The sequence below is a fragment of the Solanum stenotomum genome, chromosome 3 (assembly GCF_019186545.1).
Source record: "Solanum stenotomum isolate F172 chromosome 3, ASM1918654v1, whole genome shotgun sequence".
Lineage (NCBI taxonomy): Eukaryota > Viridiplantae > Streptophyta > Magnoliopsida > Solanales > Solanaceae > Solanum > Solanum stenotomum.
Window position 1 is genome coordinate 5,247,445 of NC_064284.1, and position 20,982 is coordinate 5,268,426.

Below are 20,982 nucleotides of genomic sequence, written 5' to 3' on the forward strand. Positions count from 1 at the left end.
GCCGACAACATTAGTGCACACCAGAAGGTACTTATTTCTCCACAAACATGAAAGACAAACTTAGGACTCATAGAGAAAACAACTATCCCATAACATAGCAACCCTCTAAGCATAGGCTTCAGGATTCTGAAGGAGATAGGCTTCTACAGCTTTGAACATCGCCAAAACCTTCTCTTTGCCTGCCTTGATTTCCTCTTCCTTGAGCTTAAAATCTCCCACAGTATAGTATGAGCTAGTCACCTTAGAGATGGAACCACCATCTGCTGACTGCTCAAACTTCACGTCATAAGTTATCTTCTCAAGGTTGTCTACCAGTCCATCACCTTCGATCATTGTGTACTTATATGTGTATGTCTCCTCATTAAGCTCATCCACACGATACTTTATAGACTTAAAATTGCCACCTACACATGCACAAAAAGAAATAAGATAAAACCAGAAGACTTTTGCATAAAACATAAAAGAATAATTTTGGTGATTGTACCGTCAGGAAAATTGATAGTCTTGATGCTTCCAGCACCTCCATCACCTTGAACTTCAATGATTTTAATTGCTTGAGGCATCAACTTTGGGATCAAGTTATGAGAATCAACAATGGAAGCCTTGAATATCCTTTTGGGGGGAAGTGGAGAAGTATTCTCCTCAGTGAAGGTGGTGACAGCCATAATGTTTTGATTCTGAGATGAAAATGAATTGAGTGGGATTTCTTGTAGATGGAGAGCACTTGCTTGATGAAAAAAGAAGTGGAATATCAGAGTTTATATAGGTTCAATTCCATGTATTATATAATCTTGTAGTCATTTTCATGGCTGGCCAAATATATGCTTTTGCTTGTCCATATGCATTGGTTTCCAGTGTTAATAAAATTGCTATAGCTTAAGGCTGTGTTTGTTTGGTGCTTAGATGCTCTTTGTTGGATTTACTTAATTATTCAATATACTTGGTGTACATGAAGTAGGCAATGGTCTTCCAATATATAAGGATTTTTGCCTTTGGCTTGTGTAGTTGCGTTAAAGGTTTTATTTTAATTTTTTTTCTCGTTCATAGGGTACACATAGTCCTCCTACATTTTCTCAAGTGAAAGCAGAAAATAGTTTGTATTGTATTGTACTACCGAGTGTCTCGATAAATCAGGATTAAAATTGTTTCTTCTGGTTGAATAACATCAATTTCTTAGTCATGGTAAACTAAGAAGAGTAAAACTGCAGTAGAAATTCAGCTAATGTCAATTGTCTACAATGTTAACAATCCTCAAACTCAAACTCTAGTAATATGATTCAAAGTGAGGATAAATACTGATAAGAGGATACATTTAACACGGGAATTAAATTTCTCCACGATAATCTCCAGAACCGAAGTAGTCTCACCTTAAAATTGGCTATCAGCATGCACATTTGGTGCTCTAGCTTGGGGCAGTCACGGATACAATGACCAAACCCCCCACAATATGCACAACCCTTTACTACACTTGCATTCATGATTGTCTTGACGTAGTTCAGGTTCGTTTGGATACCCAAAGGTATTAATAACATAATCTTATTGCTGCAATTCATGTTGCTTGTTTCTATTGAACTACAGTTTGTTGCCTAATGTTAGATACTTGTGTTCTTTTCCTGTACAGCGTCAACGATCTGGACTCCCGCAAATCCTATAAGAAGAGTCATCTCCAGCAATCAGAGAACCGAGAGTTTCAGAGGCTGTTTTCCAGGATTCTACTCAATGTGAATAGGAATTTTCACATCAAATGATTCCATCTGAGAAGATTCCATTGCCTGAAGGCTGCAATATTCTCCTCATGTATGGTGCTGATTCTTTTTATTCAGGTATGTTGGGTAATGTCAAAATCCTGCCTATGGCAAGGCCCACGAGGGGCTGGAGTGGCCCGGATCGGAGTCATGATGGAACATGGCGCTTGCTTGGTGGACCTAGTTATAAATAAAGTTGCACCTTTGCTATCATGAGCTATAGCTTTTGGCATGATGGTAAGCGCTTGATCCTAACAAGGTACCAAACACGTGGAAATATTATTTTTGCTCCTTAGCTGGGATGAGAATTGAAACTTGAGACTTCTTGTCTGACTGATAGATATCATGTTAGAATTGTGTGACTGTCTCTTTCAAGAAGTTCAACTATTAGAGAGACCAGTTATCTTCTAAATTATATTATGTCTCAACAATTTCATTATCTGAAGTCAAATGTACTTTGACTAAAGTGTTATGTTAGAAATGAGTAGTCACTATCACTAGAGTGATCATTTTCATATTTCCGTTCTTCTTTTTTGGACGCATTTAAGGACTAAGCTGTTATGCATTACAGAATCTGCAAAGAAGAAGCTATTGTTGTAGCTAGTTTATACATTCTCAATGTAAGGATTCTCACTTTAATTAGTCATCAACCATTACACATCTCTTTCAACTTTCCGAGCAAATGTGAAATGACAAATGAAGATGAAGACTGATACAGAAAAAAAAACTTAAGATTATCAGTACTTTAACAATAAAAACAGCTAACAACATTATTGCACACCAGGAGATACTTATTGCTGACACAGACATGAAAGAAAAACTTAGGACTCATAGAGAAAACAACCATCCCATAACATAGCAACTCTCTAACTTCTAAGCATAGGCTTCAGGATTCTGAAGGAGATAGGCTTCTACAGCTTTGAACATCGCCAAAACCTTCTCTTTGCCTGCCTTGATTTCCTCTTCCTTGAGCTTGAAGTCTCCCACAGTATAGTATGAGCTAGTCACCTTAGAGATGGAACCACCATCTGTTGACTGCTCAAATTTCACATCATAAGTTATCTTCTCAAGGTTGTCTACCAGTCCACCACCTTTGATCAACGTGTACTTATATGTGTATGTATCCTCATTAAGCTCATCAACACGATACTTTATGGACTTAAAATTTCCACCTATACATGCACAAAAAGAATTAATTAAGATAAACCTTGAGTACTAATCAGAATACTTTGCACAAAACATAAAAGAATAATATTGGTGATTGTACCGTCAGGAAAATTGATAGTCTTGATGCTTCCAGCGCCTCCATCACCTTGAACTTCAATGCTTTTAATTGCTTGAGACATCAACTTTGGGATCAAGTTATGAGAATCAACAATGGAGGCCTTGAATATTCTTTTTGGGGGAAGTGGAGAAGTGTTCTCCTCAGTGAAAGTGGTGACAGCCATAATGTGATTCTGGGATGAAAATTAATTGAGTGGGATTTTTGTAGGGGGAGAGCACTTGTTTGATACCAAAAGAAGGGGATTTAAGAGTTTATATAGGTTCAAGTCCATGAATTATATAATCTTGTAATCACTTTCATGGCAGGCCAAATATATGCTTTTGCTTGTCCATATGCATTGGTTTTGCTATAGCTTAAGGATATGTTTGTCTGGTGCTTAGATGCTCTTTATTGGTTTTACTTATTCAATATATTTGGTATACATGAACTAGAAAATAGTCATCCAATTTATAAGGAATTTTGCATTTGGCTTGTCTTTAAATTCTACTACATTTTTATCAAGTGAAAACAAAAAAATAGTTTGTATTGTACTGCCTAATGTCTTGACAAATCAGGATTTGGTCATGAGAGGATGATTGCCTCAATAAATAATTGTTTCTTCTGACAGAATAATCATCATTTTCTTAGGCATGGACAATCACGGAAGTTCAACTGCAGTAGAAATACAGCTTAGGGCAATAGTCTACGATTTTCACAATCTCTACTCTAGTTATATGATTCTAAGTCAGGATGAATATTGAAAATATAAAATCGACACTCACGTCTGTGTAATGTTAAGATACATCTGGGATTCTGGAGCAAAAAGTTTAACATCCACAACTGTTCAAGAAACAACTATTATTAAACTAACCGTGAATATTACATTTACATTGAGAAAATGATAGCTGAATTGCAGGAGCTATTTACAACTCGAGGATTCAGAGGCTATTTCAAGATCCTAACAGAGAAGTTTTCGAGAAAATTACCAAGGATTATGGAAGGAAGAAGATGATTGAATGTAGACAAAATAACATGTATTTATTCACAATGAATTTTACAAGTATTTATAGTTGAATACAATGAAAGAGATTGAGCTAAATCAGTTGCTAACGGACATTCCTGAATGTGTACTGTTCCTAACTGTTTTTCCCGCTAAAATTGATAACTACTTTGTTGACTCATCTAATCTGGAAATCTACTAACAGAAAACTGTTAGTAGTAACAAGTAAGGGAATTAAAGTTCTCCACGATAACTTCCAGAACCGAAGTAGTCTCTCCTTCAAATGGCTATCTGCACGCTCTTTTGGTGCTCTAGCTTGGGGCAGTCACGGATACAATGACCAAACCCACCATGTGACCATAATATGCACAACCGTTTACTCCGGTTGCATTCATGATTGCCTTGACGTAATTCAGACTGCATTTGGATACCAAAATGTATTAATAAGATAATCTTATTACTGCAATTAATGTTGCTTGTTTCTATTGAACTACAGTTTGTTGCCTGATGTTATAATATACTTTTGTTCTTTTCCTGTACAGGTCGATGTCTTTCTGTTGTGAATAATCATATCCAGCAGAGAACTGAGAGTTTCAGAGGCTGTTTTCCAGGATGCTACTCGATGTGAATGTGAACTTTCACATCAATGATTCCATCTGTCTGTCTGAGAAGATTCGATGGCCTGGAGGCTACAATTTCTCCTCAAGTGTGGTGCTGACTTTTTATTCATGTACCTAACAACTGAAAATATCATTTTTGCTCCTTTGGTGGGGAGCCACAAAGGACTATCTAAATTGATTTGTTTCTGCCGATAAGCCTCAATTGCATCATAGGAATTTGAAGAAAAAAAAGGTTCTTTCTTATATTTATAGTAACTACTGTCTCTTATTTTTTGATTTGATAGTGAGATTTGAAACTCGAAACTTTGTCTGATCTGCATGTTAAAATTGTGTGACTGCAGAGGCCACACTTATCTTCTTAATTATATTATGTCTCAACAACTTCATTATCCAAAGTCATATGTTCTTTGACTAGAAGCGTTATTGCCACTGTTACTAGAGTGATCATTTTCATATTTCCACTCTTTTTTTTGGACACATTTAAGGAATAAGCTGTTACGCATTAAAGAATCTGAAAAAAAGAAGCTATTGTTGTAGCTAGTTTATACATTCTCAATGTAAGGATTCTGAATTCAATTAGTCATCAAACATTACTCAATCTCTTTCAACTTTCCGAGCAAATGTGAAATGACAAATGAAAAAGAAAACTGGTACAGAAAAAAAAAACTTAAGATAATCACTTCTTCAAACATAAAAACAGCAAACAACATTATTTCACACCATAAGATACTTATTGTTTTCACAAACATGAAAGATAAACTTAGGACTCATAGAGAAAACAACCATCCTATAACATAGCAACCCTCTAACTTCTAAGCATAAGCTTCAGGATTCTGAAGGAGATAGGCTTCTACAGCTTTGAACATCGCCAAAACCTTCTCTTTGCCTGCCTTGATTTCCTCTTCCTTGAGCTTGAAATCTCCCACAGTATAGTATGAGCTAGTCACCTTAGAGATGGAACCACCATCTGCTGACTGCTCAAACTTCACGTCATAAGTTATCTTCTCAAGGTTGTCTACCAGTCCATCACCTTCGATCAATGTGTACTTGTATGTGTATGCCTCCTCGTTAAGCTCATCAACGCGATACTTTATGGACTTAAAATTTCCACCTACACGCACAAAAATAAGAGTTATCATTGTCTTCAGAAATGTTGTCTACTAAGCAATTGCACAAAAATAGAAGAGTGATATGATGATTGTACCGTCAGGGAAATTGATGGTCTTGATGCTTCCAGCACCTCCATCACCTTGAACTTCAATGCTTTTGATAGCTTGTGGCATCAACTTTGGGATCAAGTTATGAGAATCAACAATGGAGGCCTTGAATATTCTTTTGGGTGGAAGTGGAGAAGTGTTTTCCTCAGTGAAGGTGGTGACAGCCATATTGTTTCAATTCTGAGAAGAAAAAAATAGTAGTATTTCTTGTAGGGGGAGAGCACTTGTTTGATGAAAAAAAGAAGAGGGATATCAGAGTTTATATAGGTTCAAGTCCATGTATTATATAATCTTGCAGTCATTTTCATGGCTGGCCAAGTATATGCTTTTGCTTGTCCATATGCATTGGTTTCCAGTGTTTGTAAAATTACTATAGCTTAAGGATATGTTTGTTTTGTGCTTAAATGCTCTTTGTTGGATTTAGTTATTCAATATATTCGGTATACATGAACTAGGAAATGGTCATCCAATTTATTAGAATTGTTGCCTTTGGCTCGTCTTTAAGGTCTCTATTTTTATTTTATTCTCTTTTTATGGGGTACGCCTGATTCTACTACATTTTTATCAAGTGAAAACAGAAAAGAGATTCATATTTTGTTGTACTATCAAATCCCTTGATAGATCAGGATTTGGTCATGAGATGATGATTGCATCAATACATAATTGTTTCTTTCTGGTAGAATGATCATCAATTTCTTAGTCATGCACAACCAAGAAAGTTCAGCCTACCTATGGAAATAGTCCACAAGTTTTTACAATCCTCAACTCTTGTAATATGATCCAAAGTGAACATAAATATTGATCACATAAAATTGACGTTCACAATCTGTCTAACGTTAAGATACATCTGGGATTCTGGAGCAAAAAGTTTAACATCCAAGACTGTTCAAGAAACAATTTTTAAATTAACCATGAATATTACATTTTACATTGAGAAACCTATCAGTAGTAACAACCATCAAGCTACAAAGAGATGGAAGATATATGTGGCAAGGGAATTAAATTTCTCCACGATAACCTCCAGAACCGAAGTAGTCTCTCCTTGAATTGGCTATCTGCACGCTCTTTTGGTGCTCTAGCTTGGGGCAGTCACGGATACGATGACCAAGCCCACCACAATATGCACAACCCTTTACTCCACTTGCATTCGTGATTGCCTCAACGTCGTCCATAGGGTCATTTAGCTCTGCAAGGACAGGAGGGATCCTTTGTTTTGCTTCTTGTAACAAGTGTTTCAGATCAAGGAGAGTTGTTTCGCTTTGATTCTTGTTGATAAAGGTTGTGGCGATTCCTGTTTTTCCACATCTTCCTGTTCGTCCAATCCGATGCACGTAGTTTTCAATTTCGGCAGGCATATCATAGTTAATTACGTGCTGAATCTCAGGAAAATCCAACCCCTTAGAGGCAACATCGGTGGCAACTAGAACATCTTTCTTGCCTGATTTGAATGTTGCAATTGCATACTCTCTATCCTCTTGATCCTTGCCTCCATGAATAGCCACAGCTTCAACTCCTTTTAAGAGAAGATATTCATGGATATCATCCACATCAGCCTTGTTCTCACAGAAAACCAGAACCGGCGGTGGAGTCTTTTGCAAGCATTCGAGAAGGTAAACAATCTTGGCTTCCTGCTTTACATACTCCACTTCCTGAATCACATCAAGGTTAGCTGCTCCAGCCCTCCCCACATTCACAGTTATTGGTTTAACTAATGCACTTCGTGCAAAATTCTGGATCTTCGTGGGCATTGTAGCAGAAAATAGAAGAGTTTGTCTTTGAGCTTTGAAATGATCAAACACCTCCCTAATATCATCTTCAAAACCGAGATCGACCAATCTATCTGCTTCATCCAGTGTCAAGTATCTGCAAAGAACCAGCAGTACGGTAGGCACAACAAACTTGGCAGATATACATTGTAAAACAGTAATGAAAAAGAAGCAAATCAACTAACGGGATTAAGTAATATACAGACATATACAATTTTTAAGTGCATGACTCGAATTAGCATTTAGCAGTTGCTCAGTAATTTCCACTGTTTAAAATTGATTTTGGCTGAAAAATGAGGTACCCATGTTGTAAACAAAGCACTCCCAAAAACAGTTTTCCATCTCTATATGTAAGTGAATTCTCGAAGGCACGGGGTAGACAAACAGTACCACATATTATGTGGAACAGCAAACCAGCAGGAAAGAAGCAAGACCTGACGACTGATGATAAGGGCAGGCAACCCCAAATACTTGATTGATCAGAAGGTAGGTACAAGTAAATGAATCGTTCTATGCAACACAAACTCTCTAGACCATACAAGCCCAGATGAACACGTTATATCCAAAGCATAGAAACACACTGGATGAACAGCTGAAGAATAATCAAAACGCTTTTCCTGATTTGTATGGTCTTGAGAGTTTGTGTTACATAGAATGGTTCATTTAGGCCTATACATAGAAAAACAAGACAACAACCAAATAGATATCACAAAATACTACCTCGATAATGGATCTACAAGATTAGGTCTTTACCTGCAATTGTCAAGGTTCATTTTCTTCTTTGCTAACATATCTTTGAGCCTTCCAGGTGTGGCAACCACAATGTGCACTCCCTTCTTGACAACATCAATTTGGGACTTCATATCAACTCCACCAATACATAGCAAAGGCCTCAATTCAGGGTAACCATACTCCTTGAGCGGTTCTAAAAATTGTTCTATAACTTCATACGTCTGTCTTGCAAGCTCTCTAGATGGACAAACAATCAAACCGAGAGGCCCTTCCCCAGGAGCAATAGGCATCATAATCTCTTCCTGCAAAGCCACCATGATAAGTGGCAAAACAAAAACCAATGTTTTTCCAGAGCCTGTAAAAGCTATACCTATCATATCCCGACCTGATAAAATAACAGGAAGGCCCTGCACTTGGATTGGCGTCGGCTGAATAATCCCCTTCGCTTTAAGTTTCTTCAATATGGGTTCAGGGAACCTCATTTCCTTGAAATTCTTTATTGGTGGAGGAATGTCTTCGCCATCCACAATAATATGCCACTGCTTCCGAATGGCATCACAGGCTTTCTTTGACATCCATCTAATGGCTAATGGTGGCTTCCAACCGGTTAACAAAGGCTCTGTATAAGTAATACCTTTAGCTAATTCGCGAACAGACATTAGCGTCTTCCGATCAGATAAATGCTCAATCATCTCCTTCTCTTGCAAGACTACTTGTTCAGTAGGACTAATTTCAGGTTGCTCTTTCTTCAGCTGGGTGGCCATCACAAGCAAACTCGGCTTAGCCTCAACAAGCTTCGATTTTTCCTCTTCCTCTTCCAAGACAGAAGAGTTTCCCTTCCTCTGAAGGATCTTTTGAGCCTCAATCGCTCGGCGCTTTGCAACTGGTACATATTCAACATAATTATCCTCATCCTCCATCTCCTGCAACAAGAAGGATGGTGTGTTAAGACAGTTGTAGTTGAGCTTGAATCTTATTCAACACTCTAAAACGGAAATCAATTTTTAACTCAGTGACATTGTCCATGAAATAAAGGACCCAAAAACTGTGCACAACAATCAACGAAGCTAATAGCGAATAAAGTGAATAAATCTATAGAAAAACCTGCAAAAACCTAGTGAAACGCTTCAAACAGTAGAATCAATAACAGAATCGTAAAAGAGAAACTTGGAACTGAAAGAGAAATGAGGAAGACGCACACCATATTTACGGGGTCTGCGTACTCTATGGAGATAAATTGCAGACACTAATTCCTGGTTGTGTAATTGCAGAGTTCACAGCAGTAATTCCCGGCGACGAGCAGCAGCTGCGGTGTTCCTAAATTGCGGGTCAATAATAGGAGCCCATCTTATTGTGGTTTGGGCTCGGTCTGGCCCAAAACTTCGACCCGACGGAATGGGTACGTTACCGTTTATTTTCCGTTTGTGAAAACTTATTACATTAGCAATTGTAACACTACTTAATCATCCATAATTAATGTCAAACTTATATTGTTATTTAATTTTTGAGGATAATATAGTTCTAAATATCATCAATTTCTACTTAGATTTAAAAAAAATGCATATTTTTATTAATTAAAGGTTAAATATATTACAAGAACCAAAATCAAAATCATTAAAATCCGGTTCAAAAAATTTCTCCAAAGCAAAACAAAGATTAATGGAAAACAATTATTACGCGTAACTTACGACTGAAGCTATGAAAACATAATATATTTGTTATTTTATCATTTTACAGAGACGCTACGTTGAAAAGGGTACACAACAGAAAGAATTCATTTGTATTCTCAATGCTTAAATTTCCTGTCTCCCTTGATCAATTAACAGTAACACTCACATTATTTGTCATCAACCTCTTACAGAATAGCAACCAGAATCTGGTATTTATGTTAAACAGGCTTTGAAGCCCTCCTCTAACTCCTTAGCATCTAAGTTCTTCCCTATAAATACTATCTTGTTTGATCTTGGTTCATCCGACTTCCATGGCCGATCTGGAGAACCTTGAAATATGTCATGGACTCCCTGTTACACCAAAAAAGGTAAAGATACGTTAGCAACTTGACAGAATATACTCGTCCAAAATTGAATGAGGCTGCAACTCACACCAGTAACTAGAAAAACTTTAGAACGGATCGATTATAGCATTGTTCCTGAGCTTTACCAAAAGAGTTTTTGTCATGATAAAATGTATCCTCATACTACGGTAGCATGATCATGCCACCCTTAGTCTATTTAAGGAGCACAACTACTCATTCTGAGGGTAAAATTTTGCAGCAGGAGATGGATACACCAAAGGTTTCTGCACTTGGTATAAACTCTTGTGGAAGCCCATAGTATGAGTGCCCAAGTTGGTATGGACTTCCAAACTTAAACAAGAAAGGTCCGTGGTGAAACAGCCCCATCTTTCATATCACCACTTAGTGTAAGGTATAGATAACAAGGTAATTTTTATAAAAACTTAAAACTAATTAAATAGGGACCATTTTATAAGGACTTATCTAAGGATCCTTTGGTGCTTAGTTCACTATTTAAGTAAGGACCCTGATAGCAATTAATTTTATTCCAACACTTGGACTGATTTTTTTATTTTTTATTTTTAAAAGGACCATTCTCAAGCTATCTAAACATCCTTGGGTTTAGGTCACTACTTATATAAGAGGTTCATTTGATAGAATTCGATAATTCCATTCTAGAGTAATCAGTTCTGACGATGAATATGTGGATATTACTTGGAAAAAGTGATTTTCTCATGTAGATGGAGCAAAAGATGGCCTTTGAGAGTAAGATGTACCTCATGCTCTGAACTTACTAGAATATCAGAACCAAACCATCAGTTTCCTGAAGTTGCTAATTACTCAAATAGGGTCAATATAAATGAGATGTGAATGGCAAGTTTTTGCCACCAGGTCATAATTGAAACGCTTGGGTTAGGTAGGCCAATACAAGAACTACAGCCCAACCTAGCTTAAGGCTAAAGCTGTGGACTACAGCCCCTTGAGAGCCCTCTATTTGACCAACATCCTCCCTTTTGATCTCCCCCATACCTTCATATCAAAGTTGGGAATGATTGACTTTCGGATTAAAATAATAGCAACATAACTAAGTCTTGGTGGATAAAGTTACCAGCTCCTATATTGGTGGAATGATGCAGGTACCCACTAAAATATTTCCGGTGAGGACTTGGCTCCCTAATACTGTACCTGAACTACCTCACACACCTCTTCTAAGATCTTGAAGCCCCTTCTTATAAACTAGAAAAAAACTAATTTACAAGGCAAAATATCATATTATAAAACCTCTCAAGAGTAACTCGTCTATAAGGAAACGGCCAAGTAAAGAAACCCTTCGGGGTGGCCCAGTGGTTTGGGCTTGGGACTTCCATGTTGGAGGACTCAAGTTCGAAACCCCTTGCTAGCGAAAGCAAGGGGTTTGCCTTTTGGGTCGAGCTCGTCGCACCGGGCTTGCCTAGTGCGGGTTACCTCTCCTATGTGGTTTGCGAGCTATTGCATAAGAGCGGGGGTTTTACCCTGTGCGCACCCAAAGGGTAGCGGCTACGGGTTTCCCTTGTCATAAAAAAAAAAGGCCAAGTAAAGAAGAAGCAGATATGCCGTACTCTTCTTATTGTCCTACTGATGGAATGCACATCCACATTTTGTTTTATTGGATAGAAGTGAAATTCATATCCACATTACATTCAAATGTTTCAGACATGTAAAGGGATTATGTAGTAGCAGTAATCACATTATAACTAATCAGTACGAAAAGTAGCACTGGGCAAAGAATTTAATAACCTGAAAGACAAATCTCTCATCCATTCCCTCAACAGATAAAAGACCCTTCATCCGATATATGTCATCGCTTCGTTCCATCAGCAACGTTCCCAACCACATATTAGCCTGAAATACGGAATTACAACTCCACAGTTTATTAATGCAACTGGCATTTTTTGTCCATATTTACAACTTATACACAATATCTTAGTGGACGAAATATTTATAGAAAAAATAGAAAGACTGCAATGCCAACCTTCTCAAGATCCAAGGTCCCTTCACAAACTATGCTGACAGAAGAAACACCAGGGTCATGAGTATGATCGTGAGAATGGTGATGATCATGATGCTCTGCAATAGATTTGACACATCATATTAACCAAATAGCAGAAAGCGAGGTTGAGGCAAATGTTCAAGATTCAATTATATGCACTAAAAACAGAACTGGTTTTTGAGAAATAAGGTCACAATACACTAGTACATCACAAGTGGAGCCAAAGACAGAAACACAGAAGACAGAAATTTGCATGAGGATTATGGACAAACAAAAAAGGGAACTTGAAATTAAAAAATAAAATATATGGGTCGCTGGATTTGGGGATTAGAAGGTTGAGATGCTAACAGTAATAAAGTAGCTTGGTCAATAGAAACAAAAAAAAATGCCAAAATTAGGAATTCGAAAGAATAAGAATAAAAGGACCTAATGCTATAAATGAACCAACACATTCACGAAGAAATTACAACTCGACTCGTTGATTTATTAAACGACCGAGCTCAAGTTCAACCTACAGCTTGACTCAGCTTGTTTAGTGTTCACAAATAGCAACCCCCACCCCACCCAAAAGAACAAGTCCCTTTTTACATTTTAAAAAAATATATAAAACAGGTAAAAAAACCTTTGATGAAGTAAATGTTATTAAAGGAATCAAGACGATGCAAATTAATTACAAAAGTAGAAGCAAAAATAGTTTGGTCTGCCAGCTCTAGTGCATAAAACAGGTGATCATGCTCCAGTCAGTGTCTTCAATCATCCAACTCTAAGGTATTCAATAGGAAAATGATCATTGCGATATTCTCTTGTATAAGTTTTCTCTTAAAGTAAATATGGATCATAAACAGGCACATGAACAAGCTCAATGTTAAAATAGTTTCAAAATGAATGCAAGCTCGTGCTTGTAGAAATTTATTCAAGCCGAAGTCAAACTTGATCTTGACTTGTATATAATTGGATCAAGCTTGACTAAGCTCGTATAAATTGTCTAACCAAGTTCACATTTCCAGAACTAGGATTGAGTAGACTCTTTAACAATCCTGCTAGTGATGCTTGGTAAGAAGTTCTATACGTAAAAAAGTTAATAGCTCCAACCATTAGATCAGCATACTCATAGCATTACGACTAAAGAGAAGTCCTGTAAAGTACCAAACAGACTGCTGAAATGATTTCTTTAAAAGAAGGAGAAATAGTTCTTTGAAAAAGTGCACCAACTGATTTTGGTGTAGCATTTTTCTGACATTAGCTGCTACAATGGCTAGTATAGAAGTTCAAACATTAAATAACACTTACCATGCTTGTGATCATGTTCATGTCCATGGTCATGGTCGTGGTGGTGGTGGTGATCATGATCATGATCATGGCCAGTATGGTCTTCCTTAGAACCTTCAGCACCAACCGAACTCTCAATTCTACATGTATGTAACAAAATAAAGTAAGCAATAGTCCAGTAACATAACTACATAAGGACTTGATGAAGCAAAATTGATCTAAGAAAAAAAGGACATCTATTAAATGATTACAAGTATATCTGATGAATAACAGTGCTTTCAGCAGTACAATTTACCATAGTAAAAAGGACCTTCAAAAGAGTTAAATCAATTATCATTAGCTGAAGAAAGTCATCAAGACCTTGTTGATTAAAACATTAGTGGGTTATGAAACAAAAGCCTATATAACTGATATTGCTCTTTGTAAATGTTTTTATTCACAAAAAAGGATCATATTCAAATAATATATTCCACAATTCAGCACCTAAGGGTGTGGCCTAGTAGTCAATGAAGTGGGTTGAAAACAATGAGGTCTCAAGTTCAAATCTCAAGTCCACACATCAGAAGTTGTGTTCTTACCACCAGACCAAAGCCCTGGGGTCTCTCCCTTTATATCTCTACTTCAAAAATTTCCCTCCCTTCTCCCTAGGACATTTCCTCTGCTGCCAGCCCCCAAGGGATTAACTAGTGCAGGTTTACTGATTCCCCAGGACCTCCTTTCCAAGGAAACTGACAATAAAATACTGATCTGGTTTCAGAATGAGTTTGGCATCTGATATACTTCATAATGTTTGGAAGAATACTGGGAACTTGACAAATTTTGAATACCTTTTTTCTGGGGAAAAGCACGAGTGTCAGTTTAACATACTATTAATGAACTTGACCAATGATTTACTTTCTTTTTTGTAAATAAGAACTTGACCAGTTATTAACAGTAGTTATTAGTATGACATATGTGCTATTTTTCACAAAAGGCAAGACACAACACTAGACATGCACACTTAAGAATGTCCTCAAAGAAATCATCGGCTTGATGCTAACTAAGCCAGTGGATTCTACATGTTAGGAAATCAACTAGGTAAAGACAGTGGATTCCACATGTTAGGATATCAACTAGGAAAAGCAAGAATCTTAGTGCTTTTTCTGTAAGAAAAAAATTATCAATGGGAGCTAAAAGATATTACTTAGGAAGTTGAAGCATGATAATACCTTCTACAGGCATGGCGCAGAAAAGAAGAAGGAACGATATAAGCACATGAGATTTACAGATAAGTATACACACAAAAAGGGAAGAAGTCAGACCTTTCCAAATCAAAGCCTCCAATCCCTAGGACATAGTCCAAATCGACCTTTCCAAACTGTGTCTTCTTCAAATGAGCCATACTATTTATGTTCTGTTATTCACCATTAGAGCTTAGTGAGTAACTCTAAGATTGACAGCTAAATATTATGTCAAATGAAAATCAGCAAAATACCAACCTTAATTCGCTGAATCAACGAAGAAACTTCAGAATCACCAACAAGATCAGTCTGGCAAGGATATGAAAAACATTTGTCAGATTACAGTGAGATGGATGTCCAAGCTTAATCTAAAACTCCATACAGCAAACTCAATTACTCAATCTATATCTCAGGTAACCTCCACTTGCAGATAAAAACCTCTCAACCATATCACTTCCACAAGGAAGCAAAATTTTGTGGAGCACACTGATTTAACAAAAACCACTTGACAGGAAGCAGCATTAACAGATATATCCTCTATGCCTTTTAATTTTGTTTGGTTAGCAATGATTTTTATTTTTTTTTTAGATCCTGAAATAGTAATATATCAACAGATCTGGGATAATTTCGATCTCTGGCAACTCTAGAGCATCGAATGCTATTATGGAAAAGCGTACCTTACAGGACGATTAGTATTTGAGATGGAATCCATCACTACATAGAGAGACATGTACCTTGTTTATTATAATACGGTCAGCATAAGCTATTTGCTCAACTGCTTCATTGACTACACCTTTTGGCTTAGTCTCATCCAAGTGAAAACCAACATGTTTAGAATCAACCAATGTAACAACACCATCCAACTTAACATCGTTGAAAACCTGATCCTCCGCGTAGAAAGTTTGAATAATTGGTGCAGGATTTGCCAATCCTGCAAAATCAACACAAGAGAGCCAACATTGGTATCAAATGGAGCGAGACTTTTTGGCTTCGTTGTGTAAGAACGCACAAAGATAGAAGCAAACAGATAATCAAATGCCTGAAGTAGACAGCCGAGAAATCCTGGATCCTCAACTTCAAAAAATGCACTAGAACAATTTCAGTCCAGAACAATGTGTCTCGTCAGTTGCTTACCTGTAGTTTCTATGACAATATGGTCAAATTTCCCTTTCTTTCTACTGACCAACTCTGCAATCATTCTAACTAGATCACCCCTCACAGTGCAACAGAGACACCCGTTGTTAAGCATCATAATCTCCTCCGCCCCAGCAGCTTTTGCAGCAACCAAAGAACCATCAATATCCACTTCACCATACTGCATGATATATGATAGACATAATAATTCAGATTTCAGACAATCACTACCTACTGTTATGCAATAAGCTAAAATGACAAGATTATTGTAGAAACCACCTTGCGAGGGGAAAGATAAAATAATATGTTACACATTGATTGGAAACAAGCATACACTACGCCTAAAATCTTATCAACACATGAGAAATAAATAAGCACTGTAATATTAAGATTTTATCCAATCCATTTACATACCTCATTCTCTATAACAGCAATGCGCTTGCCATGATCCGCAGTCAATATGTGATTTAATAAGGTAGTCTGCAACATCAGATTTGTATTAGATAATTGCAAAAACTTTAAGCTATGTCCACTTTAGTACAAAACAAATGTTAAATAATCTAACTATGTGTTTCATTGACAGTTAAATTTCCCTTCTCACTAACACGCCCGGAAAGTTATAGCATCAACTTCGTTTGCTTTTTGAAGGCTTGTCATTTGAGGTCCAGATAAAAGTCTCAGACCAACTGAAAGTGTTTCAAATAACTGAAAAAAAAACCCTCTTTCCCAAAATCTTCCAATGAAAAGCAATCCTAGGGAAGCAATACTAATGAAAATGGAAGCCAGGATACATGGATTTCACATGGTAGAGAGGAAAAAAGGAAAAACTTGTTTTGCAATTGAAACCCCAAAAACACCCAACGACGGTAAATATTGAAGCTTCCTATTTTCCTCATTAGTCTATTACTGATATTAGTATCATTAAATACAATGAACTATTAACTGACCAACATTGACAAGAAATTTAAGCAGTATGGGGTAAAAACAAGCATATCAAGAAGTACTAAAGAAAAACCAAGAATATCAAGAAGTAGTAAAAAAAAACATACTTTCCCAGAACCCAAGAAACCAGTGATAATGGTAGCTGGAATTCGATTATCTTGAGGAATCTTGGTTAAGATATCAGAGTCCTCGCTTTGTGGTGCGGAAGTAGATGTAGCAGAAACAGTAAATCCGCGAGAGAATCTGTTTGGCTTTGAAGAATTATTGATTGCAAAACTAATTCTTGAAGACGAACTAGTCGATAAACTGAACCTCTGACATTTGCTTGTTTTCCACAAAGTTGGGAACATTGCTATGCGAAGACCACGGAACTGTGGCGTCTGACGCTTGGCCAGTCCCATAAAGGCGGTGGCTATGTCTATAGACAAAGAAGCCATGGCTGAGAGTAAGCGTTCTTGGTCTTTGGGTGTAGGAGTTAAGCAAGATATTATGCGTATGGAATAGAGAAAGGGGTTTATCTGATACTACTATTATATAGAGGGTTTTGCCCGGCCCTCAAAAATAAGAACTTTTTTTTCTTTTTTTTTTTCAGGACAAAAATAAGTGAACCCACTATTTAAAATTTTAACCATAAACACTAATTTAATCTTGAAAAATAACCACTAATTTTTATTTTATTTTTAAAAATGATCCACTAATATGTTCCTTTTTAAACCCCAACAAAAAAAAAAAAATCAAAAGGAAAAAAATTGATCTAATTCAATCTTTGTTGAAATGTTAGATATTGAATAATTAATATTCAGTCATAATAATATTATTATCTTATAATTTTGTCAATTTTCATTTTGATAGAATCATTTTATCACATTTTTTTAATATTACTTTTCGATTTCAATAACATATTTTTTATTATGCGTATATAAATATTATAATCTACTATCATATTGTTCTTTTAAAACGGTGCTAATACATATTTATTGGGTAAACTTTTAGCATGCCTCGTAAAACAAACGAAAATAAGATTTAGTGGAATCATTCATGTTTATGCTTGTGAAAAGAAACTAGAAGTGAGTATGCGAAAAAAAAAGTGAGTTTAAGATTACTATTTACTAAAATCTCAATGATGCTTTAAATTATGAGAAAATTTTAGAAATAACAAATATAATAAGGTTTTATAGCTATAGTTTCGATAATTGTGCTCCATAACTGTGGTTTCGTTTGCTATGGAGGTTACAGTTGTATATTTCGTCTGCCAATGTACAAACAGGGTAATTTATTATGAAATTTTCATAGATCGTATACAATTAGCTAAGGTGAGCATATATAAAATTTTGGACTTATACAATTAGAAACCGAATTATACAAATCAGGCAAATAACAAGTTTAGGCGAAACTATAGATGCGAATTAGAATCTCCTTAAACAATAGCTATAACATTTAATATGGTTTAAATGTTTGTTATTCTACACAATTTTCTCTTAGATTATTTACATGCAGGACGGTGTTAAGTGGTATTGGACACTCTTCGTCATATATATATATATATATATATATAAAATAATACATGAAGTGATTAAATAACATATTTTGGACACCTTGACACAGTAAGTTGTTGTAGCCTAATAATTTCAAACACCTTCAATGAGCCAATTTGTATTCAATATAATTTTACAAGTGGAGTAATAAAAAAACATAATAAAAAGTTTTAAGAAGTATGATAAAAAGAACTTAGGGTTTTTGTTAGGAAAACATGCAACTCACATATAATATTGTATTTGTATCAATCAATTTAATTTAAGATATTTTTTATTATTATTTTATTAGTAAGCTAAATATTTAATCTGACTAAATAATCCCTTTAAATATAATATATAATTATCTATATACACAAGTTTTTCTTTAATCAATAGTAAATTTTGTTGGAATTATCTATATATACACAAATTTTTCTTTAATTAATTAATATTAAATTTTGTTAGTTAAAAGCCTGTCTTTTAATGAATGTACTTGATTAATCACATCATTCATAACTATCTAATCAGGGATGATGTTAATAATGCACATTCAATATGGGATAATATTAAGTGCCAACATATATCAATATATATTTTATATCTCAATATATATGATCATCAACTTGTGAATTTTGTGTTTTGATTGTTTTTCGAGGAAAAATAGTTAAATTGTCTTTTTCATTTTATTTTTTTGCAAAACATTTAAAAGTTTCTTGTTCGGATGGAAAACAAGATTTACAGAACAAATATATATATATATATATATAAAAAAAAAAAACTGAGAAACATAGACAAGGTGATGTGATACATCTGTTTTCATTTGCATTTATTTTTTTCTTCTTGTTTGGCATTATTTCTTATTTAAATTAATTGTTGTATCGTAAACGTAAATTATTTAATTTGTCACAAATAAATATTTTATTAATAGAGGAACATTTACAACAAAAACTCTTCACATTCTTTTTATTATCCATGACTTACACCTCTTTAATTTTTATAATATTTGTGACTCCCATAATTTTCATGTTCATAACTTCTTAACTTTAATTTGTAAGTTTATGATGTCTTGTGGTATTCCTCTATTCTGTCTATATAAATTTGTATTTTGTTCATGAAGATTCACATTTAAGATTATCTTTTCTCTTGTAAATCATATTGATTTGTGAATAAACTACTAACATGTACCAAAAAAGAAGTACATAAAGGTAAGAAATATTTTATTCTCAAGTTTTTCTTTTCATTTCCTCTATTTTGCCTATATAAATTTATATTTAATTTCATGAAAATTCACATTCAAGAATACATTTTCTCTTCTTCATCATATTAGTTTGTAAATTAACTAACATGTAAATATATGCAATTATATTAATTAATTATGTATTTATATAGGTGATTTGGTTCAATTTTTTAATTACTTCTTACTTAAATCATAATTAAACTAAATATTATCGATTTTGAAAATTCAAATTCAAATCAAACTAATCTAACGTCATTTTAAATTTAAATTTGGTGATTTTACAATTTTTCGTGAACATCCTTAGAAGTGGGTGAAGAAAATTTGATGCAAATTAACCACTTTAACTATACTATTAAAAATAGAACTTTTACATTGTAAATGATCCTCTTTTTATTTCGTTTTTAAGCAATAGTGAATGTGTCGCTTCATCGAGTTTTCACACAAATAAATAGCTCAATTATTTTAAAAAGTGATATCATCAATAAGTGCATCAAACTATTTATTTCATGAGTTTAAGTCGCAATTTTTAATAGAGAAGACTTCATTTTATTAAAATACACTGATAGAGAAGATAAAATACATCATAATATGACTAAAAATAAAAGGACAACAATCGACCCATAAAAAGACTTAAATATTGAAACAAATGAACTTAACCGACAAATCAAATTAAATAAAACAAGATTTGATAAACTCTTCTCCAATGACTCAATGGTCTTGCCCCATTTGATTGCAAATTAATTATCCGCATAAGCCTTCAAATCATCTTTAGCAGCAACAACCTTCAAATCATCTTTAACAGCAACAACCTTCAAATCATCTTTAGCATCAACAGCCTTCAAATCATCTTTAGCAGTAACACCCTTCTTCACTTTTTGAAGTAGAGACCTATCTATTTTGTGAGAATTTTTAGAGGAATCGTAAAAAAATAGTTTACCGTTCGGGGAATAAGCAAGAATGACAGCCTGCTCTCCTGTTATAGATGAATGTTTACGTGATTTCTTGACAAGATTTGCCATTTCCATTTTGAAAGTTGCTTCTATCGTCATTATTTCAGTATTTTATCGGCGTATAATCTTATTTTATGTTGTTACAAAACTTTAGGGAAACGAAGGTGGTTTGAGTGAATAAACTTGAGAAACGTTGAAACGAAAGACGCGTAATTTATAGGCGATACTTTTTTTTTATTACTTCATGGTTAAGTTAAGGCTGTAAATGAATTGCATATTATGTAATTTTTCAAGAGAATTACAATCCTTAAAATATATTTTGACTCCAA

At 35.0% G+C, this 20,982-nt stretch overlaps 3 protein-coding genes across 3 annotated transcripts; all 3 read right to left on the reverse strand.

Annotated features, from left to right (window-relative positions):
• Positions 1-105: 105 nt before the first annotated feature.
• Positions 106-6,014, reverse strand: LOC125857815 (major allergen Pru ar 1-like). The gene is made up of 3 exons (XM_049537462.1): positions 5,870-6,014; positions 485-520; positions 106-404 (listed from the first exon to the last, which is right to left on the reverse strand). The coding sequence occupies exons 1-3, from the start codon at positions 6,012-6,014 to the stop codon at positions 106-108; spliced, it is 480 nt and encodes a 159-aa protein (XP_049393419.1).
• A 792-nt stretch (positions 6,015-6,806) lies between these two features.
• On the reverse strand, positions 6,807-9,681 carry LOC125858244 (DEAD-box ATP-dependent RNA helicase 35). The gene is made up of 3 exons (XM_049537958.1): positions 9,546-9,681; positions 8,366-9,267; positions 6,807-7,709 (listed from the first exon to the last, which is right to left on the reverse strand). Exons 1-3 carry the CDS (start codon positions 9,546-9,548, stop codon positions 6,845-6,847), a joined length of 1,770 nt encoding a protein of 589 aa, XP_049393915.1. The 5' UTR covers positions 9,549-9,681; the 3' UTR covers positions 6,807-6,844.
• Positions 9,682-10,133: 452 nt separating this feature from the next.
• On the reverse strand, positions 10,134-17,495 carry LOC125858247 (uncharacterized). Its single transcript, XM_049537961.1, has 10 exons — positions 17,060-17,495; positions 16,425-16,490; positions 16,011-16,191; positions 15,611-15,807; positions 15,135-15,185; positions 14,958-15,049; positions 13,678-13,796; positions 12,370-12,464; positions 12,135-12,239; positions 10,134-10,365 (listed from the first exon to the last, which is right to left on the reverse strand). The coding sequence occupies exons 1-10, from the start codon at positions 17,387-17,389 to the stop codon at positions 10,228-10,230; spliced, it is 1,374 nt and encodes a 457-aa protein (XP_049393918.1). The 5' UTR covers positions 17,390-17,495; the 3' UTR covers positions 10,134-10,227.
• Between the last annotated feature and the right edge of the window lie 3,487 nt (positions 17,496-20,982).